Below are 25,060 nucleotides of genomic sequence, written 5' to 3'. Positions count from 1 at the left end.
AAAACATTATGTTTACGATTAGAATTTCCATGCAATCCTTGAACGTTGTTTCAAAGGACAAAAAGACGTGAGAAATTTTTGCAGAGTAGAAAGATGCGATCGTGTGGAAAATGAAGACTGTAAGAGATTGGAATAACTATCGAAAACGAAACAGATTAACGATCGTAGATGATATTGAAAATGCGACGATATCGCTTTACAAAGGAAGAGGTAACGCGAACGACTAGGGAACTGACTCGGCGCGATGTAAAGGGAACGGCGCTAAGAATGTCAAGGTGCTGCGGTGACTCGAAAATTGCTTGCGCGAGTGTGTGGTCTGTGCACTAATGCGCTTTAATTGTGACCCTCTGCAACGCGCGGCAACTCCTTCTTTTCCACCGGTTTACTACCGCGCAACACACTCGAACAGGGAAAGGCTGAGCGTAAACGTAGCACGGCGCGGCGCGGCGTACGTGTACAAGATGCACGCAACAACGCGATACCTGGCTTGCGCGATTGTGACATCGGGTTAAGATAGGTGCAGTTACGGAAATTGAATAATAATTGCAGACCTCGGTCACCCTTCTCCCTTCCTTCAAACGCCGCTTCCATAGCGCGGCAACGGTTCAAGGGAAGAAAAAAGAAAAAGTCTAATAACCCTGCTCGCCTCGCTAGTCGCTAGGCCACGCTCCTCTGGCCTATCTGTCGATCTCCTTAATTAGAATTCCGTTGGAAAGGCGAAAACAATGGTACGCCAAGTGCCGGTAGTCCGCGAGAAGATGGTCTATACTCTCAGACCTTGCAACGTCATCCGATGTTCGTGACTAGTGGATTCCTCTCGTCCTATGTCTATTTACTTTTTCACGTTGGCGATCCGAAATTTTCGAGTTTCGATGTTTAATCGAGTCGCCCGTGACTCGCCAGAAATAATAGTTACAGGGGGAAACAGGGATAAATTAGAAGATCGAAGAACGGTGGTACGTGGTGCATTGTCTTGTACGATATATGGCTAGATATCCCGAGGCTATGATCGATAGCTAGATAAAGTATCGCGGAGGTAGAGTAATCGGCCCTTAACCGTCGTACATAAATCAAACGACTTCATTCACGGCGAAAAGAAACAACGTTTCGTACGATGTATGCGACATAACGATGCGTAAGTGGATTTGGAAAACCGGTAGAAAACCTGATTACCGCTTTCTCGTTCCCTCCTCGGTTTCTACGGGCAATAGCGCGCGCGCGCAACCGCTGGCCGCGTTTAATGAAGTGGCCTCTGTAGTTGCTCGATAATTTATGAGCTCGTATTAATTACGGAAATATCGGGTACGAAAGTGGATTGATTTTACCGGACGGTCGAAAAGTATCATAATATTGGTAAATGGAAACGAAGGAACGAGCGAACGACCTGACTGCAAACACGTTGTAGCCTGTCGAAGGTTGTTGGCGTTATAAAGTTTTCAATTTCTTTTTCGCGGCCGCGCTATTCATGCGAGAAGAGATTCCAGTTAATGGCCAAGATCGGTCTGCGGAGAGGCGGCATCGAACTTACAAGGTGAAATTTGCCAGACCGCTTCCAAAAAGCTGCCTCATTTCTTGATTACACCGTCGGTATACGGTTCAACAATTATGCAAAACAGCCGTCCTTTTATTCGCGCCCCGGTGCATCGTCCCGCAACGCTGTTATTATTCTCTCGAGAGAACAAAAAAACGTTGCGACGAATAATGCACTTCCGCCACAAAACTATACCTAATAATTCCTGCTGCATTCAACGTGGTAACAAACGAGAATGACATTACCGAATAACAGCATTATCTTTTTAAACGTTCGCCTTTACCGTCACGTTAATTAACGTGTATCGTGGATGGCCGCGTACTTGCGAACACACAGCTAGTCCTATAAGTTAAGCGCCTGTATCATAAACTGCTATAATTCTGCGGATGTCAAAAAACTGGACGACAACGACGATGACGGTCTTCCGCCGTAGAAAATGTCCTCGTGGTCGTCGTTGTGGATATTCGTAGCTGGCAAGCGAACACGGTCGGTGATTCTTTTTCCGTTGCGTAATACACGACGCAAGCTAATGCGATTAAAAAGGCATTACGATTACGTTCAATTATTAACAATTAGAAGAACGGCAAAAAACATAATTACCCGCCATTAATCAACAAGCCTGCGCCCGCTTCTTCGCAACCGTTTATACCTATCTCCGTTTCGCACGCGCGTCTTCTTTTCTTTCTTGCTTGCGTTACCTATCGTCCCACCATATCCACTACCACCACCTATCCGCCAACGATTACCTTAATTCACAAATACCGCGAAATGTTTACTCTGTGGAAAATAACTCTGAAAGAATAGCGAACAAGGCCGAAGATAATACCAAAAGATAAACGCGATAACTTAATTTCATGACTAAAACATGCCTATTGACTAACATGGTTCAGCCTATTGACTAACATGGTTCAGCCGATCGACCGTTCAACGCGGTTGGTGTTCTAAATTTCACGATTCCAAATTCTTTAATTTTCCAATTTAGAAATTGCTCCAGTTTTTCAATTTAGAAAGGTCTCCGAGCTTCTTAAATTTCGTACGACCGAATTTCCAAGTTCTTCGAGTTTCGCGTTTGAAACGTTCCACTCGAATCTACATTGCGAACGTAAGAAGGAGACTCCGTGATAATTATTCATCAGATTCTGTTACACGTCAGCTACGATCGGTTAAGTAATACGCGATCATAGTTACAAGTAGTCGGTGCTTGTGTTTGAAATTTATCGTCGGTACTGCGAGTAATTATCGGTTTCTATAAAACTTTTTCAACGCCTCGCATGCGAACAATTTTCCACGCATGAAGACCGTGATACGCCAACTGGGGAAGCGCAGCAACGCTGCAATTTAGTAATTAATGGTGACATTGCGGATAATTAACTGCCGTAAATAATTGTAATTGTACTTAAGTTCTATCCGTTGGTCGCGACTATGCTGACGAGGGAAAAAAGAAAAAGAAAAAAAGCGACGAATGCACCGTTGCGTGTTCTTTACTGGCAAACCTAGCCCATCTTCATCGCGGTCGTCATCGTCGTTGTCGACAGTACCCGAGTCCGGTCTCGCTTTGTTCAAGCAAGGATGAGCTTGTTCTTGGAACTGCTACGAGGACGAGAGACTAATGCACGTAACGACAAATACGGCACATATACGTACATATTATATGGCAAATACGATTAAGGGAAATACTTTGAAAGGTATTCGATAAACGGTAGGGAAAAATGGAGCCGATTGTTATGCTGGGAGGATTCGAGCGTAATTCGCATCGTACGATCTATGAAAGTTCATTGAACCGATCGTAATAAGAAACGAGAGGCGCTATCGGCAATTTATGACAAGCCAACTACGCGTTCCCGTAGCTGTGTATTTAGATGTAGATTAGGATGCGTGCAATTATGTTAGTGCGCTAGTAAATTGCACATCGGTGGCCAGCGTGATTTATCGTGCGTACCACGCACCTTTCAGGATCGGCTTAATGATCGTTTGCAGATCATTATCAGCAATCGACGTAAAGAAAGTTACGTTCGTCGAATCGACCAAGACTCGCGATTCTCGATTATCCGAACACCGATAGACCGCGAGAGGTTCGCGAACGCGCTTTTACCATGCGTCGATTCTATGACGTCTCGTCTTTACGACATACCATCGCGTCTCACTCGAATTTTTTGCTCGGTTCAAAGATCACCTTGCTTCTCGTTAAGCATTAATATATTACACGCAATTTGTAACAAAACGAGTACGCCGAGTGGCGGAGCGTGGATCGAACAAAAATATCGCCCACAGCCATTACACGTGTCCGATTATCGTCTACGAGAATCATTAACATCCTCCTTTCGGCTCGAAATACGAGCGGAACGGTACGATTTAACAGGCAGTACGCGGCTAGCAAAACGGATAAACCAGCACGTACTGCTGAGCTTCGCTTTTATTCGCCAGTTCGGGACATAGACTCCCTCTCTCTCTCTCTCTCTCTCTCTCTCGCTCTCTCTCTCTCGCGCGAGCAAGAGGTTCCTTTGATACCCGAATGATCGATGATCATCCAATTTTCCTGACGTCGACAAATTATTTCAACGCTATCTCTCTATCGTTAATTGATTTTACGGACTTCAATCGTTAATCCAGCTTACTCCACGTCTAATGGAGTAATTTGCAAATTATAGTCGTGCCGTCTCGAGATTTTCATCAGAGTCGGGAAGAACGAAACGCACGATCAACGTTACAACACACCGCGTTCCAGGAATTAACCAACGCGCCACGTAATTATCGTTGGATTTACCTCAAACGAGCAGAGTTAGAGGTAGCGCGCGGCTAATTTTTTAATCGTTTCGCGTATATAATGTAAGTCTGGTAACGATCACGCGTACCTACAATTTGATGGAAGGTTGAGTCGGAATAAATCGCGTGTGCCCGCAAATTGAATCGTTCGCTCGAGTCGTAAAACGAGATCGCGTTTTATTACAACTAGAAACACTAAAAATATGTTACGCGATTCTTGCCCAGATAAATAAAATGGTATCGTTCTCGCGGTAGAGTTAATTACTGGAAAGCAATTGTCTACCGACTTATTACGCATCTAACAACGAATGCATACAACTTCGTGCGTTCATCGTTTAATCGCTGGAAATGCTTTATTACCCAGCAAGAGCAACGGTTACGAACATCGTTTCCTTTATTACGGCAGAAAATTGCGCTCTTTCCTATCGAATACTTTCGTACGACGTCTTATCAAACGAGAAAAAACGTAATCGTTCTTACGTAAGATCAAACTCCTAGTCTTCTTTCAACGATCTGCGAAAAATCAAACCGATTTATAACGTTAAAACCGAATAGCGAATCGTGATAATTCACGGTTACTGAGAGACGATATTACAAAAGAATCGTCGATGTTTCGGTTGTTCGTTACGCGATCGGATTAATGATGTAACGAAGTTCGAGAACATCCAACTGTGAAATTCGATCCATTAACGATCTAATTAAACGTTATTGCATATTGAGGATAAACTTACGATAATTACGGTATAACCGCTGGCATCGTCGATCGTTTCCCTGTTCGAATTCGAATGGCGTATATCGTCGCAGATGTTCCATGGGAAACTCTCGCCAGTTCGACACCCATTGGACGCGAATAAGAGAAATAAGAAAAATTCGTTGTTACCAACTTAATTACTTCTTACGATCGAGTGTAAGATAATTCTCGTAGTGTGCAACGTTAGGTAGGTAGATAATATAGAGGTAACACGTATGTGTGTGTATATATATGTATATATATGTGTATATATATATGTGTGTATATAAATATATATATATAAGCGGTTATAACAGGGACTCGACTCACTCGTTCCTCTTTTCTTTGCCTCGTCTCGCCTCGCCACGCCTCGCATCGACACGGCTTGAGCGTTCGCCTCGCCTCATCTCCCCTTTTACATCTTTTAATACTTCTGCGCGAACCTCTTCATTGTTGCAATTACTATCGGCCAGTCGATGTATTATACGGGCTAATTAATTCAGCTGGAAAGCTTAAAACGCATGTGCGGGCGTAACCTGCATCCGGAAGGTAAATATCAGCGGTTATCGGGAGCGCTATCGCGTGAGCAGCCAGCGGCTACAAAGGATTGCCGATAATTCGTAATTGCTTGTTATTATCGTGCCGAGAAATCGAACACGTTCAACCGTCGCCGGTTCTTGTCACAGGATGCATTGATGCGTCTATTAGCGAGAATTTGCAAGTATGATTCGATGCAAAAACATCTCCTTCGATGTAACGCGTCCCGGTACGCCGACGTCTCGATTCCCTGATTCGTACGCATCAACGCACTCTTCGGAATAACGATGATTTTCTGCGCTGTAAATAGCTCTATCGTTTCATTCATGCCGCTCGCTCGTCGCGAATTTTTCATCCGTACGCCCTCTTATTTACGTAGTTAACCTGTTACGCTTTTTGCAAAGTTGGATTCGCGCGAGGAACAGTCGCATCGCGCGATACATACTATCGTGCGAAGAAACGCAGGTTTTTACGCGGATGTAAGGGATCGCGATAGAAAATCGTGGAAAATTCTCGAGAAGTTGGTAACTGAAGATCATCGTTCCAACGTACTGTACGCCTATTATAACACATCCGCGAGAAATATACGCGGCCTCAATGAGTCGGCTAATTAGTTTATTACGCCGTGCTAATTTGTATGCCCATAAATCGCGATCGTATATACACAGAACACGTAATGTACCAAATGAATGTGTATACATGTATAGAAGTTGACTGTTTCAAACACGTGTAAGGCTCTTAGTAGAGTGTAAATATGACAGAAATGACGAACAGAAAATACAAATATGACTAGCAAGATTTTCAAACCGCTCTCCGGGAAATCATTCTATCTGAACCATCTAATCGAGCGTGACGCATCTAATCGGGTATTTGCTATACGCTGTAACTACTCGCAATTGACCGAGTGGATACGAATTAACATTGCAAATTTTTTAATACGAACGATGAATTAATAACGAGACAATTAGAAAAAGGCACCAAACGAATCGATCGTCGATCCAGCGAACTTTTCCTTCTTCGAGTACCGGTTATTCCGGTTTCTCTTTTAATTCGAAAATCAAAATTAGACCGGAAAACTGATAAAAATGTGGAAAAGAAACGAGTCTCTCGACGAAGACTTTGCCCGGTTCGTTGGGGAAGCTGAACGCGAGGGCTTCTCTCTCGAGTCGGGGGAATCTCGAGTTTGCGCGCCGGCCACGAACAGTCGCTTCCTCCCTCCGTGAAATTACAGTGTTTACGCGAATTAGATTTCGGTTTCGGTAATTTTCAGTTAATAACGAAGCGAACTGGCCAACGAACGAACGAGCATTAAGTGCGGCTTCGAGCCCATTAATGCTATTATAATGTAAAAGGCTACCTACGCGTTCCTCTCTTACTCTCCTTCTCTATCTGCGAGCAGCCACAACACGAACCTGTATGTACGATGCTACGCGCATTCGATGTTTATGGCGAAAGCTAATAAAAATGAAAAGGAAACTTTGCCAGCCTTAGATCTCGCTTATCGTTCGCATTACGTTCAGGCTACCTGCATTATAAACTCATTTCCGATAAATCGGCCCAAATAAAAACAGCTGCTAAAGCCTGCACAAACCGCTTTGGTCTATCCTTTTTTTCCTTCTCTTTCCTCTGGCTGGCCGCGTGCCGTGCCTTGCTCTTGCTTCCACGACTTTGATTTCGAACTATCGTATCGAATGGCCAAAAATCAAATTTTCTTTCAACTTTTTAAATTCTACATCGATTCGCGTTTACAGTGTACACCGGATAATAACAACGATCCGCGACTTTCTAACTATCTGTTGGAGCGACGAGATTTCAATAATATCGAATCAAGCGGCAAACGAACTTGACGAAATTTATTAAGCACTGAAAACCGGTCCGAGCAGTAAAATACCATTGCAAATTACGAATGAGAATTATCAGTAGCAGCTTGTAAGCACGCGGTAGGATCCTTCGGCTGCTATGTCCATGTATCGATCGCGCGTGAAAATGATTCTGGTCGTTACAAGCAAATCGAACGCTGTTACATGATCACTCACAGCATCGAACGTGCCGAAGTGTGGGCTTGTAGGGATCATTAATGCAGCAAGGTCGGTGAAAGGAACGATAGCTCTGTCCTTCTCCGTATCCCTCTGTCTCGGTGTCTCCGTCTCTGCGTGTCCGCGTGGTCGTACATATAATCCGATTCAAAAACAACTGACCGATCTCGAGTGGCGAACGATCATCGTTTAACTAATATCGGCGACACCTTGATAACCGTATCTTCTAATTACGCGATTCTCTTTAATTTGACGCGTCTGTTCTTGTCGATCGTCGCGAACGTCGCCTGTCCGCTCGGTTTGCTGACGCACTTTTGAAATAACCTATATCGTGCGTCATATATCTGATTCTAGTTCTATGAAGGTACAGTGGCTGACATTGATGCTAGGTGAATGGTTGGAGCACTCGCAATTTCCATTAGGGATTTCTCCACCTTTTAACAGTGCCTTCTATCGAAATCAACGACGGTAAAAAACGCGATTCGAACGAAAGAAATTGCAGCGGCTCGCAAGAAGCTCGTCTGCGACGGAAGCTAAACCAACAGGATTTCCCTATCCAGTCGGAGAATCCAGTTTAAAACACTGATAACTCGACACGAACGTGTACATGTTGCCCGTTAAATTCAATTGCAACGGTCGCAATTCATTGGAAAATAACTTTCACTGACTTTGCATGTGAAGATGGAGCGGGTCTCTGATAATCAAGTGACAGGGTGATCCACGAATAAAGACAACTTTCTGATCGCAGATCATTCGATACGAGGAGGAGGAGGAGGAGGAGGCGGCGGCGGCGAGCACGCTGTCCCGCAGACAAGTCCTGCGAGCAGCACGAGTAGCTCGAGCCAGCTGACTCAGGTGAGCCTACAACAGGTGAGCCAACAAGCTCACCAACAACAATCGGTACCGCCACCTACTACGACGACACCTCAATCTACTCAGATGGGAATCTCTACGGAAGAGGTGAGGACCGAGGAAGAGAGCAACCACCCTAGAGCAGCGCCGACCAGCCCTGAAAGTGAAACCGAGGTCGACGACTTTGCACCGAAAAGGAAGCAACGCAGATATAGGACTACCTTCACCAGCTTCCAATTGGAGGAACTCGAGAAAGCTTTCTCGAGAACTCATTATCCCGACGTGTTCACCAGGTAAGTCCAGCAAAACCGATACACGCAATGCTGTTCTTCCAAAGTAGCGTTGCCAGCGAAAATGCGGAAGCGCTATCGTGTAATATCTACGAGCTCGAAAATATGGAATCCCCGACGTCTTTCCTATCCAAATTGTCCTTCTTCGGTAAGCGTCCGGGACCGTCTGTTACGGCTGATAAGAAGCTCGTGTCCTTCCTGGAGGTCTAGGCTACTCTAGACGATACAGGAGGTGTCTAATCGCGTTCGCCAGGTTTCCCGTGTAACGGGATCAAGATACGCCAAGAAGTTGCAGCGCCAGCTATTAGCTGCTATCGAGCCGAAATATTTCGTGACCAGCGACTCCCGTGCGCTTTTCACCGACGTTTACGGAATCGTTTCAAGCGAAATTACGATCCTCGGCAACGGCTTATCCTTCTATTCGAAAATCTGCTTTTTAATGGATTCCATAGTCGAACGAATTTACGATGTACAGGTAGACCTTGAACGTGGTCGTAAAACAAACCCAGGTGTTTTGCTCGTGACGTATATCTTACGGAATATCGAACGACCTATTGTTAGTAAAATTCTCTCCGTAATTTTTCGGTCATACTTTTTCCTCGAATGATTTATATGCGCAGCTTTCTCGAAACAGCGGAAAGAGTAACTCGAGATATACGATGAAACGCGATACTAGAAAAATCCTAATTCCCACGATGATGCATGATCGACGAGGTTGTTAGCGGAATCCGGGAAAGCTCGCGAGATCTATCGATTCAGGGAAACGGTATATACGCACCCATCGATCATCTACTTTTCCCGTTAGCGTGGATCGTCTTGTAAATTCTATTGCGCCGCGTCAAAACCATGGATTCGCGTTATTAAGTTCCCGGTTGTTGGATCCAGTTGCATAGAGTAACGTGTCGGCAACGGACTGTAGCGCAATCTATCCGAGTAGCTTTTTCTTTCATCTCCTTTTTCTCTGTAGCTTCTTTCATAGCCTGGAACACCCGGTAGGTAACTAATAGCGGTGTAATCGCTCGTAATAGGTCCAGTCCTGTGGCCAGGGTATGGGTTCTCGTAATTAACCAACAGGGAATATGCAGAAGAGCGAGTGTACAGGTATACAGCTAAGGTGTTCCATTGATAGAATAGACGCGAGATTAAAAGTCGCCACGAATTCACAGCTCGAAACGGAGAAAGAATTCGCTGGTTGAGACATATGCAAACTGCAGACACGTTGACAAACAGCGTACAACAACGATGCAACGAAATATTTAGCAGTCGTGCAACGAATATTTGGCAGCCGTAACGCATGGATACTTTGAGTAAAAATTTCAACGGCTATCTTATTATGGCCGTGCCGGACAGACGAGTGGACCCGACTGCTTATCGAAAAATTCCAAGTCCAGGCTCGCGTCTCGAGATAAAGCCTAATGTCCGTGGCATCTCGACGACGTGAAACCCGTGTCTGATCCGCTCCTCTCCGACGACTCCCGACCACTTTTGCTTTCTTCGGAAAACACCGATGGTAAGGTTAATTTTGCAATTTCCGAGGAGAGCGCGGCGAATAGATGGCGTGGCTCGATAAAGAAATCGATCAATTTTTGTACGTAATTTCGCCTTGCCAACGTAATCCACAGTTTCGTAATCGTGGATCATTTCCTCTTCGCGTCAAGTCGTGCCATATCTTTTTGCCGTTTTCATATAAATTAATCCCTACCTCGGTCGTACGTTTCTTGCTTCTCCTCTCTCGATACCGTGTTGGAGTATTAATTTCACACTAATTGGATTTTATGGTCGCTTAGGTTTATTGACTAGCTGACCGAGAGGAGGTAAGCCTCGCTCGATCGCGATGCATATTCATTAGCTGCTTTTACGAAGGAGCGTACGCGATTGGTTCTATCGAAAGCTACTCCGATCCCATTGCCGATTGCCTTCTCTACGCAATTTTCATCAAAATGGAAAAGCGCTTGGTGAACGTGCGTGGCTTTAAAATGTCGATCGATCGTCGAACGTCTCGACCGATCGAATTGTCCCGATCAACGAGGTCAAAGAAATCTGTACGATGAAATATCTAGATACGCGAGGATGTTGTAAGCCTTCAAACGCAGCCACTTACTTTTACGAGCTCTTAAGATCTAATTTAGATTAGAATCGTGTGGCTCGAGCTACCGTGCCTCGACTAATCATCCGACGGAACTCTCTTCTCTTACCGGACAGAATAGCTCGCTATTGGTTTTCATTCTTTTTTCTCCGCCTCCTCCTCTGGCTTCTCTTCGTTGTTTTTATCACGAATAAACTTCTAGGACGAAAGCGAAGATACAAATGAAAAAGAAAAAGAAGCCCGGGTCGTATATAGAGCTGCAGTTTCACTTATAAAATTTATCGTTGGTTCGAAACGCGGTTTCAAAGGATCCACCTGTTTCAGAAACGGCAGAACACGGTTCTCGGTAAATCATTCCGAAGAATACCTTTATATCCGTGGGGTGGGTCGGTGGTGAGTTTAATAAGGATGATTGTTTCCAGTGATCCGTAGAACGGAACCAGTTCCACGGATCTCTGGCTACCTTCTCGATCCTGTCCTTCTCTTCGTCCCTGCCCACCTCTCCACCCTTCTCTCCCACCTTTCCTCTATACCCTGTCCCGGCTTGTAACTTCTGTCATTAATCGACCGACGAGTCATGCTCCCGATTAGAAATACCGCCAGCCTCTTCGTTCCGTTATTCGTTTCTTGGCAAATGAGATTAGTGGCCCTGTGATCGCTAATTAGAACGACTCCACGCTCGAAAATCAACGCCGCGGTCGTCCTCTCTAATTTTCGCTGCTTCTCTTATTGTTCGTTTCGTTATGCGAGCGTAATCGACGATCCCGTTGCGCTTAATCCTTTTTTCTGCTTTTTCGCTTTAATCGCAGAACCGAACTTTTTGCCAGAACTTCCTACCCGACCGACCCATCTTCTTTTCCACGATTCGCAGCCGAAGCGTTCGAAAGGAACGGTCGTTGGAGGCTTCTAGAGAGACTCGTTCGCGATTCGATCGACGACAGTGTAGCTAATCGGTAATTGGCCCTTCACGGCGTACGCGTGTTAAGCACATATTACGCACGCATTTCGCACGCATTACGCGACCGGCTACCGACTTTGTTTTCTCTTTCTCTGTCTCTCTTTCTCTTTCTCTTTCTTTATCTATCTATCTGTCTATCTGTCTATGTCTCTCTTTCCATCCCGTCTCCACCTAACGCGATCAGAGCGGTCAAATCGAGACGAAAACGCAGGTGAATTTCGATGGTTTACCTACACGACGAGACTTTAATTTCGGAACATCCCGTTTCCGTTATTACGATTACGGCAAATTAATTTCCGTGCTATGCTTTTCTTAGGAAAGCGACTGCCACGCTACCGTCGAAATAGTCCGTAATGCCGTGTCATTCCATCGGTAATTGCCGTTTCGAACACAACATTCTAGCAGCAGTCGAGACGTATGATTTATACCGAGATTAATGGCAAATTCCAAGGGTTGTTCGTTGACCAACCCGATCGTTAGAGCGGAGATGGATTGCATCGCATTATGCACGGATATTACCTCGTAGCTACCAGCTTTTCTATCGTCTTGCACGACACAGATCTGGCACATTCTGTACCTTCCTTCGCGGCAGCGTAAAATCATCGAGCGCCGCGCCGAACGCATCGCGATGCACGTGTCCTGGCAATTTGAGTACGCTCGAGCCATCGTTTGATTGATATCCGGTTGCCAATGAAAAAAAGACGGACAAAGCAAAGGATGGAGCGAAACGAGGAAGAGGAAGAGACTCACGAGGTTGGAACGAGCGATCGAACAATCGCGCAACGTGATTGCATGGCTTGTCGGATGCCTACACGTCATAAAAGGAACGATAATAATAAACAAAAGGACAATTTTATCTTAACTTTCGAATTTCCGCGAATCGATTGATCGCTCGATCGCGGACGACGACAATGTTAAACAATAACGATCAAGGTTGCGTCACGAGCGACAATCACGAACTCGCCAGTGCACAGCGGCTAGCCAATTCAACCTCCGAGGTTAATTAGATAATATAATTGTCCGGCAATTACTCGAATTACTCGCGCGCCAAGCCTCTCTCGACTATATCGCCACACGCCACTCGCGCGATTCCATATCTCTCTCTTCCTTCCTCCCAGTCATGGTTTCATTATCCATCCCTTTCTCGCCTCGCCTTGATCGCGTACGCCACCTATCATTTTCCTCTTCGTTCGAACGCGTATACCAGATCCATAGAGAAACACGTACGAAGCGAACGTACACGATATCGCATTGAATCGTTACAAAATCATACGTGTACTTCAGTCGAGGAAAAAAAATTTGTTTTATACTTCGCGTCAGACATCGTAATTTTGCATTAGTTCTAATCTTTTATCTAGCTTCGCGATATTTATTCATTATTCGTCCCAGAAAAACATAAAATATTAATGAAGCGAAACGAACAACGTAACGAGATCGGACAAATGCCTGAGGGAAAAATCGCGAGTGTAACGCGAGAAAATCGGTCCCTGCGATTTCGTTGAAAAAATTGTTGCATACGTTACGGTGAGTTTTTTTAAGAGAGAGAAACAAGGATCTGAAAAAAAAAGAGAAAGAAGAACGAAACGACTGGAGTGGAGTCGAGGCGAGAATGATTGCAGAGAAGCTCGCGTTTAATCCGCTTAGCGGCTGCTTTGATGGAGAGCGCTTGTTCTATCACGATGAGATTGCGAAATAGCAGTTCCGTTCTCGCATTGGTTCCGAAGTTGATTGCGGCCGGTTTGCCTGTTGCATCAACATCGCGTCCTATCGTAAGGAAATTCGAACGTTTTACTTCCTCTCTTACGTTCGTACACGTCTCGTTCGCACGATCGCCAACGGTATTAACACGAGTTTTAACCTCGATGAAGGAAACGAGCACTTTTACGATACAAATATGCCTGACGTCATCGCGCACGCTCGTTCAGGTCGGAGATGGATGAGCCTGTTAAAAAATTACACAGCGATAAATTGCACGGAGGATTTGTGAAAGAAGTTGCACAAGCCCGTTAACTCGAACATACGACTAATCTCAGACGCTGTGTGCGCCTCCCAGAGTACTAGCAACTAGCACATTTCCCATGGCAAGGACATCGAAGAAGGGGAGATACGTAATAATAACGATACGCGAATCGAGGATAACCGAGTCGCAGTGAACGGCGGTTGTAATTAGGGACGCCCGTCTAACCGCGAAATTTCGTGATCTTATTAAATCCAGAAGGACGTTCGTGAGTGTGCCGTAGAGAAAAAGGGAAAGGCTAAATTATTATTACTCGCAGGCCAAGGTGCTCGCTGGGATCTCGAGCGTTCTTCGGGACTCTGCCGAGACACCGATTTTATGTAGGATCTTTAATACCAATCGTGGATGGGAACGAGAGTATTAAATAACCGGTCTTTATTCACACGTTTTTCATTAACATTTTCCCTTGGTTCGCCGTTCGTAGAAATCGATATTACGGGCAACTTTGCCTGAGATTGTGCGATCGAAACATATATCGCAATATGTTAAAACGAACAGAATTCCAATACCAATCTACTGTGTGGAATATCGTCGTATAGACGTACTGACCCAATTTCATTTCCAATACAACGGATGGATGATTCTACGTTATATCCGGTAGAGGTGAAAAGAAGAAACGCGATGATAAAAACGGCATAAATCAGGGCAGTCGATCTTGGACGGTTCGCCCGAAACTGCCTGTAATTTCGGGCGGGAACTAACTGAAACGAAGCTCGTGTACTCAAATGCGCCTAAACACGAAATTGAAGCGAAGCTGATCGGAAGGTAAGAGGGGCAGCAGCAGCTTCTGTGCGCGATATAATCACCGAGATTTCCTTGCGATTTCGTGGAACATCTGGGCAATTTGCGTGCGAGATGAGAAACCCCGCAGGCCGTCTAGCGAGACAGCCGTTGCGAGATTCGCTTTTGCCTTGGACACCGATCCGTAATCGCTGGTCAATCCTTTTCGAACCTGCAAAAACCCTACAGATCGAGAAACGAAAGGCTTCCGGAATTTTGTTTTGCTTTGTTCGAACGACGCGCAACACACGGTTATATCGATCGGCTATTTCTCCGACTTTTGCTTCACGATCGCGTGATAGAGGAGTTCAAGGAATCGATAGCAAAAGGAAAAAGGAAGACCGAAGAAAAAATATTGTTGTAGAAAAATGAAGATAAAGAAAGAGAGAGGGAGAGAGAGAGAGAAGCAAAAATGCCTACTGATCGTTCGTTTCTTTGCGGAAGTACGGACAATTTTGTTACATAAACAGTTGTGCTTTACGATCATTTTATGAGGCTAATAATCATTTAATTTATAGTAAATAATGATATGCGCGTAATAACGTCGACAAACAGAATTGCACACACATGTAGCTTCGTTAAATATGTATGTATGTAAGACCAAGATACAATCTACCCGGGCAATAGTGAATAATTATGAAAATGTTGTGCCACAATGCGTTACACTCGTCACATTAATTTATGCGAATGGCAATCGAATTGAAAAACAAGTGTGTTGGAAGATTTAATGCAATTAATTGATATCTTACTAACATTCTAATTAGTTTAATTAACGTACGATTACTCCTATTACGGAGATTTCTTAGTCTCTTTACTACAATCATTCACGACACGATCGCCATACGTTTAACGTCTTAATTTTCTTAAAAGTATACAATTTAATGCGGCATACGCTCGTAATTATCCGGCCACGTTATATATCACTTCGCTAACCTTGCAATTTCTATCTCCTTTTTTTTTTTTTTGCTTCCAGGGAAGAATTAGCGATGAAGATCGGTCTTACGGAAGCACGAATACAGGTTAGTAAATCGTACGTCATTTTCTCCTCTATTTTCTTACTCTAAAGTAATATTAATGAATAAAATGTCGTTTGAAATGTTTATTCGTTCGATGATCGTTATTCAAAAGAGCTTGTCGATATTGGCAACTTGTAACTTATGACTTTTGTAAAATTGTAGCAACGATATTAATATTTTTTCCCCGATAATTCTGATAGCAACGTAATTGAGTATACCGTGTGTAGGATTTACTAGAATGACGAACTACCTCGATAAACGGAAAGAACACGAGCTGTCAAGAACAGAGGACGAGAGTATCGTCCGGTAATCATCTGCGTGACAACGGCGCGCGTCACGTTGGCAAGCAGAATGCGTCCGTAAAAGTTCGGTGCTCGAACAACCGACTAATTCGCTCAATTAGTTTAATTTATTCTCGGTATTTACTCGATCTCGCCCTTTCCCAGTTCGCCACTCGAACGTTCCTTATATAGCGGTCTCCTCTTTTCTCGGCACACTTTTTTCGTCTTTCTTAAACGCACAACGCGCATTTATACGCGTCTCTCTTGCGCCATGGAAGTCCACGCTCGGTACTTTTCATTATACTTGCAAATATGTCTCCATCCACTGCAAATCGACGATTTATTTCGAGTTTAAAGTCATTATACGAGCACACGCCACGAGAATCGCTATTAAACGAATGCTACGGTATCGGGAACTTCGCTACTGTGCTAATCATTTTCAAGAATCCGCCGGAACTTGTACACGCCTCTCGTTTGTCTAAGGCGTTGCTTGCTCATCGAAAAACATGCACTTACACCCCGTAAGTATTTGGACAGCTGGTGTAATTCGATCGAGATCAAAGAACGACATTAGATCAAAGAAATAAGTCGTTTAAAGTACATCTTGCAATATGTATACTCGCGATAATTTCGAGGTGTCCAAATACATGCGAACATAAGTATACATCTATCCAAATATTCAATCAACGTTAGTTTAACTAACACGTCGTCCGTGTTGAACAGCAATTTTGATCTATGTTCTCGTAGACGCGTTGAGAAATATTCCAGAGAGTATTAATTCCTGGTCTATCGTAGAGTATAATTATTTAAGGAGGAAGGTTTTTCGTTTGAGGAAGTGCTCGTGGTGCCGCGGCTAGGGATAGAAGCAAGAGAACCGTTGAAAGGGGGAGAGATAGAGAGAGAATGTAGCCGGCGTCCGCGTAATTAATGCGGCACGATTAAGCACGAAACGACTAGGTTCCGGCGGCGAATCGTGGTTACGTTTTGTTTTAAAAGCCACAAGTCGGATGTTTAGCTCCCTGCTGGGGGCAATCCTGCTCGCTGTGGGGGGTCCTGGCACCCGACCCCCCACACCCCGTCACCTTTAACTCTCCATACGCCTAGCAACGACTTTGCATGTTCCACTGTGTCTGTCCGATCGTTCGAATCACCCGTGGAACACACGCGTTTCGTTCTCTTCTCTTCCTATTCCACTCTCGTATTCTCGTTTTCTTTCTCTCGTGTTCCATGACCGAATATACCAGTTCGCGTTACGTAATCCTTCTAACCGATGTACATATTACTCGGTCTCGTTCGTTCTCGATTAACCGAGAATTCGATAGAAAGAAAACGTCACTCACAGAAGTTGCCACTCGTTTTTCTAGCGCGTGTGATATCATGTAAGAGAGATCGAAACTTTCGAGGGAACAAAAAAAAAAAAGAAAAAAAGAAGGGGAAAGGGGAAAACGATTAGTTTGGTAGTCTACATGATCCATAATCTCACGAGTCACAGAATACTTTCCTCGCGTCGAACGATCGATCGAATCGATTTTCGAATCGCTAAGTCATCCCGAAATATCCTTCCATCGATCCCATTCCCTTGCCTATGCAATGACGAGGCTCCATCGTCGCCGATTGTACTGGGAGTGTCTACGGTCTACACGTTCCGGCGGTTCTTTTGATTTCCTAGCCGAGAATAAAAATATCCACGTGGAAGAATCTTCCTACCACCTCAAGACGAGGTATTTTCCAATCCAACGAAGAATCCCCGAACCGAGTTGGGCAAACAATCGTCAAAGATAATTTGTCGCGTGTCGCTAAGCCTATAAAACCGTACTTCGAAACAAATTGCTTCCTAAAGTTTCCTACTCGAACTTGAATCGCGTCGTGGTTACGAGACGAACGCGTACAAAGTATCTTCGTGGATTCGTCGTCTTGCAGAAACGAGCAGCTGTTTAGTACAAAGCTCGCGATTATCGAACCACGTTGGGTCGTCGTCATTACGTTCTGTCACGAGATATATGAAGGCAATTTGTTCGAGTGGAACCGTTTGTCTCGTTTCTGCGAGGCTTCTCCACGATAACGTGAAATCCGACGTATATACGCGTGTTCGTGTTCGAAGCACGACACACGAAATCGACCTAACAACCGAAAAGGAGACTGCGGAATTAAAGTCCGTTAAAGAAACGGGGGGAGGAAAAAAGAAAGAAGAAAGGACTCTGGGAAGAGAAGGGGATTGCGAGCAGGGAAGACGAGGGAGGAGAGCTTCCGTTGAACTGATTAGAGCTCGAGTCTTCGAGGAACCTTCGCGATGGAATGCGCTCCAATGGTCGACGCATCACGAACGATATTTGTTTCATTCGTAATCGTTTGTTCGATACAGTTTACACGCTCCCGAAGGCCCTTTCGTTCCCTTGAAAAATCGTTGCTCGGTGTAGGAAGAACGAGTGTGATTTGATTTCCCTTGTTTCTCGGGAGAAGAACCGAGGTTCAATTTTTGCTCGTCTAGCGGATCTTTCTCGAGTTTCGAATTTTTGGGATGGTAACAATGGGCCTGAGGAATGCCAACTAACGGTTTTACGATGGCCGATATTTCGTTAATTTTGAAGAAAAAAAAACACAAGGGACTGGATAGGCGGATGGAGGAATAGAGGCGAGAAGGGAAAGAGAAAGGAACGAACGGACAAAGATCACTGGCTCTGCCTCGCAGCGATCGTCGGTTTCCTTCCATCCTCGACAATAATGATACACCGCGAGTTTCCTGAAAAAGGGAGAATACGTCGCGTTAACCAGAATTCGCACTTCCACGGTTCGCCAACAACTTTCAGAGAACGAAGTAGTATTTGCTTTCCGACCCGGAATCGGATGAATAGGTTTCCTGAAACCGGACTTGAAATCGATTCTTTCGATCGTTCCTCGGTTCTTCGTCCTTCGACCTGGTTCCTTGAAACGCATCGACGAAACAACGGACGATATTCCAAAAATAGACATACTCAGAGGTAGATCGGTTCCAGAGAGTGAGAGAGAGGGGGGGGAGAGAAAAGGAAAAAGGTAACGAGCGTAGAAAAATCGTCATTATCGTAGATTGTTCGGTAGCGTTTAAACGTTTAAGAGGAACAGTCTGTATAAAGACAAAGATGGAGGACGGAGAAAAAGGTGAGAGAATAAAATACGCCGTTTGGTTACAGGTTTGGTTTCAGAATCGACGCGCAAAGTGGCGGAAACAGGAGAAGGTTGGGCCTCAGGCACATCCATACAATCCGTACTTGGGATCAGGTGCGCCACCACCATCGGCGGTCGTCGCGCCGACCTTGCCGAACCCTTTCGCCCACCTGGGCACGTTTCCCCTGAGGAAACCCTACGACGCATTTCGTTACCCACCTTTGGGTCACGGACCGGTCCTTCCCGGTAGTTACGCCGCTCATCCCTATCATCGCGCGCCGCCACATTTGCTACCACCTGGAATGCCTCTGCCTTACACGTCGGCCGCGTCCTTTCAAAGTCTCCTGGCGAATATATCCGCGGCGCAGAGGCCGAAATTGGTACGCGGTTCACCACCTCCGCCTCCGCCTCCAACGGCGCCCGCGATCAGTCTCGCGCATCCACCGGTTCCACCGCCGCCGCCGACAGCCAGTTCACCCCAAGGTTCGCCCACGGGTAGCGTCGGACTGCCCGACATCGACAGACGAACCAACAGCATCGCCTCTCTCAGACTCAAGGCCAGAGAATACGAGCTCCACCTGGAGATGCTTCGCAAGAGCGGAGATCTCATCAGCTGAAGAGACTCGCTGTTCTAAAAACAGCTAGAAACTGCGATTCCATCACCGGTGCCTCTACATCTACTCTGATTCATTGATCCAAATCGCCAACCACGACGATGGTCGTCATCTCTTCCCGTCGAACCACTGTTTCCTTTGACCCAGATCGAGCAAACGGAGCCAGTAGAACGGAACTGCGTAGAAAAACCTGAAACGCGACCTACCATGCTGGCGTGGCCGATGCGACAAGTGATGGAAAAATTCACTCTCCGAGTGAACCTCCGAGATACGCGTTCCCTAATGCGATCTTGCCGACCGATACAAAGTATAAACGTCTCCTTAAGTCCACGCTTTTGTATGTTTCGTACAAGATACGAGCCAAAGAAGTCGCTGCGAAGTAGCCGACCACTTTGTAATTAATCGCGTGTACGCGAAAGAAGGTTGAACAATAGTTATCCTTCTTTCACTTTGTGATCACTTTGTGCCTTCGTTACGTAATATCTAATCTTAGGAACGCTGGACTCGATTGTATTTCAAATTGCGTGCCAGCGATTATCGAGTTAAAGAGGTAAACCGAACGCGATCTCGGGATACTTGTCATCGTCTTAACTATCGTTGGCTCTTATGGAATTCAAAGACTCTCGGTAGACTTTAGGCAACATGCTTCGTGCGACAGATTTCTTGCAATACACAACGCGAAATCAACGATTCAAGCGTCGCGTCTGTGTTGACAACTCGAGCGACCGTTTAGAAAACTCGCAATTAGTAGACGAGTTTTTTGGTGGACGTTGGAATTGTCATTGCTCTTTAGCATGGACCGTGACCCAATGAATCAATGACTCAAGCGACAGACAGTTTTTACGACATCGTTCATTAAAAGAAGGACGATATACCTGTCCATGTACAAACACGTTTCTTCAACCTTTCTCTTAATGTCATTCAGAATACCGACTCTACGTTTACACGATTACGGAAAGAACGAAGAATCAAGCGAATGTGTTTCTTCGTGTACAATAACGTGTATAATATGCAGCAATGGTGAGGCAATGTTTCGAGCTATAACATACGTATATCTATACTATATATATTTACACGAAGTGCTTCGGAATGTCTTTCAAATCTATCTCTCGGCGATCGTGAAAATTTAGGATTTCGCGAGTACAGATTTCGCCAAAACAACGACAAGTACGTTTGTGATTATGGCTCGCGAGAAGTATCCGACGAGGAACACCGGACGAGAACATACAGAATTTTCATGGAATTTTTAAATGCGTTCAACGCGGATTCGATAGATTTGAAAAACAATCGGCGAAAGGATGGAGGACGTAGTCACTCACCGTGTTTGGCGAACCGAGAACATCTACTTGCGATTATAAGATTATTTTTAAGCAAACATCATCGAAAGATGTCCGTCCAGAAAAATACTTGGCTACGCGACAAGAACTTCGCTCTCGAGTATATTTTTAACCGTACAAGATTTTTACCGTCGATATCGAAATTGTTATGTTTTATTCTAAAAAGGAGAGTTAACGTTTCGAACCAATGAAATTGTAAGACGCGAGTTAAAGAATTTTCGACGAAATATTCGTCCGATACGAACGAAATTATTTAATTTCGATTATTTCTTTATTTTTACATAGACCGTCGTACGCATTTTAGATAAGAGAAAATACTATTTATATACGCGTTCTTTAATTCTTGAATGTTCAACGACAAGTTATAATAAGTTTTACGACTGTATAAGTACACCTAGTTGCGTAAGTTACCTGTAAATAATTAACGACGTAACTTTGTGAGGGGATCTTGCAAATAATTTTCCGACTGCGTATCGCACGACAATATTAGACTTTTTTTTTCGAAAGTCGTTTCAGAGGAGCAACGTTCCGAATGTTCGCATCGTACCATAGTGAAGAAGAAATATTACGATTCCTCAGATGTTAGTGTAAAGAGTGATCGAAGTTGTGACTAGGAATTATCAATCTATTCGAAGATCTTGGACAAAACGAAAAAAATACAACGTCGTTCGAACGATTTCTCGTTTCATTTTCCACGAGTAAAAACGAACACTAGATTTCCAGTTCATTGTATTTCATTGATCCTTTTACCTTCCTCTTTTTACGACGAATAAATTACTGCAAGGCGAAAGGAAGACAAAAAGAGAAAGAGCAAGCGGAGGTGGCGAGGGGACAGACAAAAGAAAGAAAATGAACGGCGTTCTTTATTATACGAACCCTTTCTATCGATTATCCAATGATATCGATATTCAACGAATAAAAGCACGCGCGACATGATAAAAAATATTTAATTTATAGGTTCGTCAACTTCCTGAAGGAAAAAGAAGAGTATGCTATTCCCTTGCACATACATTATAACTCTGGTTAGGAGTTTTCAAGAGCTTGCAACTCCTGCTCGACTGACTTATGACAAGTAATTCGCGCCCAGGCACGCCCGTCGACGAGTTATTTAAATATTTTACAGTTTAATGGAGTCCCAGACCATTAATGCGCGTCAGCTAATTAGCGGCATCGTGAATACCTTCGTCCCCCTCTGAGTGCTAACGATCTTCAGGTTGATAAATCGAACGATTACCGACAAAACGATCCGCCGATCAAAACTGACGCAGCCTTAGGTACGCTGCTTCGTTCAACTCGACCATATGCTCTGATCGAACTTGCGTGCTACACGGGGTTTAAGTAATGTCTCGCGAGCTCCGGTGAACTCAATCGGAACTAAACGCATAACGGACGCGCTTTAATCACGCGTTTTACTATTTAACGCTCGATCCGACTCGACGCGATCTAATTTTCAGAAAATATTACCTGCTGGGACACCGGATTATCCACTGTGCGTATAATCGTCTTTCTTTTCTTTTCCTTCTTTTTTTCTCGCGTACGTGTTTTCTAGATGAAATCCAAACAACCGAAAGGACAGTTCGGAAACGACGAAGGCCGCGATGCGTCGTTCTTCAAATATCAATCGCGTTGAACGATAGTCGGACGTTGGAGCGTTCGATTGTAAAAATTTGTTGAGAAAAAGTTGACTCGATAACGCGCGGCGAACGATAAGAGGTGGATGAGAACGAGTAGAGGCGTGTCCCGATGGTGATCGAGGTTCGATCATTCGAGCCGCGTGATCTGTCGATCTCGCGCGATCGAGATGCAGACCACGCAACCACTCGATCCCAAATTCATCGTGTTGGCCTGGCCATTAGCAAATTACTACGGTGTAAACAGTATCGACGATGCCCGCGGGTACGTCGGCCTACGTGCACCGGTCTACGTATGCATACGTAGATGTTTATACGTCGCGGGGATAGTGGAGAAAGCCAGTTAGTTAGTAACCGATCATTATAGCGACGTTTTACACCGGCTCTAGCCACCTAATAACTGTCTACATCGGAATGAATTTAGCGATCGGTAGCAACCGGCTTCCAAACCGGCTACGTTCTCCAAAAAAGAAATATTAGACGGGTCGAAAAGAATGTGCTCTCGAAACAGTGATTTGTTCGATACCAATTTCCGAGCTGCTGCTAGGGTTATACACGGTCAACGATACCGTAGACAGTTCTTGGTCGACGATACCATTCTGTTCTATTCCTCTCACAGAGTGGCGTTCGAATTCCCAAAGAGAGCTTTAAAATGAACTAAATGCACGATTGTTAAAAATTTCTTACAATTTTATCGTTAAAAAATCGCGGACTACAGCTGGCAAAAGATCGAACCAAAGGATCGATTTCATCAAGCAGGTACTTGAAAATATCGAACGAATGCCAATAGCTCGTGGAGAGGATAGCTTATGGATCTATTCCATGATATCGGAAGAAGCAACTACGTAGATGCAGATTTTTTAACCATTGGATTCGAACAAGGAGGAGAATCGTGATTACGAAAGAATCAATTTTGCCAGAAGGTACTCGAAGCCACCGAACGAAGAGTAATAGCTTTTGATTTTCGTCTGGCTGAAATTCATAGGATAAAATATTCGTTTAACCGCATCAGGGAGCCGCGTTACTCCTCATTTTCTAAATGCTGCTCGTTTTTTCCCGCGTCCACTCACGCGGAGCACGCGTAAGGTTTTATCCGGTTAACAATCCCTAATTGCAGGGTTTGCTGTAACTAACTCGGTTAACGTGAAGGCCCCCACGATGATTCTCCAGCTACGTTACCTATCATCGCGATAGATGCAGATTAAACAGCACCTTAATCTCAGACTTTGCAAGCTCGCTCGAACCTCGCAGACCTCCCTTGTGCTCTCTTATAGTTCGTTTAATAGGGTCTAACGATAGGGAAACGGTTTACGACAGAATCGTGGCCCCCATCCCGACGTTCGCCAAGGACCTCCAACTAATCGACCGTAATCGTTGTTCCTTCGATTATGTCTTGAATTATGTCTCCAATTTTATAATTCGATTAGGCCATAAGGTGTCGAACGTTTCGTTATACTTTCGATTATCGTCGAATAACAAGAAGTTTGAGGCATCCGTTCCGAGATCCGTTCGCATCGTCGCGATTGCTCTGCGCTTTCTTGTTTTCCTTTTTAAATTTGTCGAAACGATGGATACGGGAGTAAGAGTAAGTACCTACGATGAAATAGAGGCACGTAAAAGGCATAAAAGAGATGGGAAGAACGAAAGGCTTGCAGAGAAGGTGAATGAGAAAGGGAAGAAGGTGGAAGAAAAGAAGACGACGACGAGGAGGTGGACGACGACGAAACCGACGGTGGATGAAGAGGAAGGAGGAGCGGCGAGACTCCGAGATGAGGGATGTACGGCGTGACGGTCTAATTGAGGCCTTCTTGATTGCATTTACACCGCTGCACGGCCTCCTGTATCCCAGGTATCCAGTATCAGTCTTCTGTAGCGGATCCACATCATATTTGGCCCTGGCTTGGCTGCTTCTGCTTCCACCACACCGCTTCCTTCTCTCTTTCATACCTCTCGCCTCTTTGCTCTCTTTTCTCCCTTTGCTTCTCTCTTTCTATACCCCATTGCCATCTTTCTCTTCCCGTTTCATTTTTCGTCGAATCGGCTCCCTCCACATCGGTACGCATAATAAGTGTGTATATTACGCACATTGTGTAAATTTTCTCGTTAACGTCGACGCATAACACGAAAAGGAAAATAAATGCAAGGCAAGAGGATAATTTATTCATCGGCAACCATCTCGACGTTATCTCGCGATCTCGCTCGTTCCTTCTCCGTATTCTTTGTTCTTTCACCAACGAGCGGCTATTCGATAAAGCGTAGACATCGATCATCGACTAAACGAGCCAACGTCCAGGTTCGACGACACCGAACGGGATATTAAAACGGAAGATCATAGCCAGCCACGTGAGATTTACGGAATTTTGGAATCTCCTGATATTCCCCAACATACGTCGTCCGATTTGACGGTTTCGATGATTTGAAAGACGTTCGAGTTAAAAAGTCATCGGGCGACCAACATGT

General features: G+C 44.7%; 1 protein-coding gene across 4 annotated transcripts in view; it reads left to right on the top strand.

The window, feature by feature from the left end:
* The window catches only part of LOC138182699 (homeobox protein aristaless), a 62,427-nt gene extending 40,736 nt beyond the window's left edge, over positions 1-21,691 (top strand). Inside the window, exons 1-5 of one of the 4 annotated variants that reach the window (XM_069118781.1) lie at positions 2,740-3,171; positions 8,346-8,452; positions 8,537-8,742; positions 15,554-15,599; positions 19,045-21,691. In XM_069118781.1, coding sequence (XP_068974882.1) covers positions 3,141-3,171; positions 8,346-8,452; positions 8,537-8,742; positions 15,554-15,599; positions 19,045-19,635 — 981 coding nt within the window. In that variant the 5' untranslated portion in view covers positions 2,740-3,140 and the 3' untranslated portion in view covers positions 19,636-21,691. Of the gene's footprint in view, positions 1-2,739; positions 3,172-8,345; positions 8,743-15,553; positions 15,600-19,044 lie in introns of those variants that run through there. The other 3 variants (XM_069118779.1, XM_069118780.1, XM_069118778.1) reach the window with 3 other exon arrangements.
* Positions 21,692-25,060: the final 3,369 nt, after the last annotated feature.

The sequence above is a fragment of the Bombus flavifrons genome, chromosome 8, assembly GCF_040668555.2.
Source record: "Bombus flavifrons isolate JBK064 chromosome 8, iyBomFlav1_principal, whole genome shotgun sequence".
Taxonomy (NCBI): Eukaryota; Metazoa; Arthropoda; class Insecta; order Hymenoptera; family Apidae; genus Bombus; species Bombus flavifrons.
The sequence above is the reverse complement of the archived record's forward strand: the minus strand, read 5'-3'. Positions and strand labels throughout refer to the sequence as shown.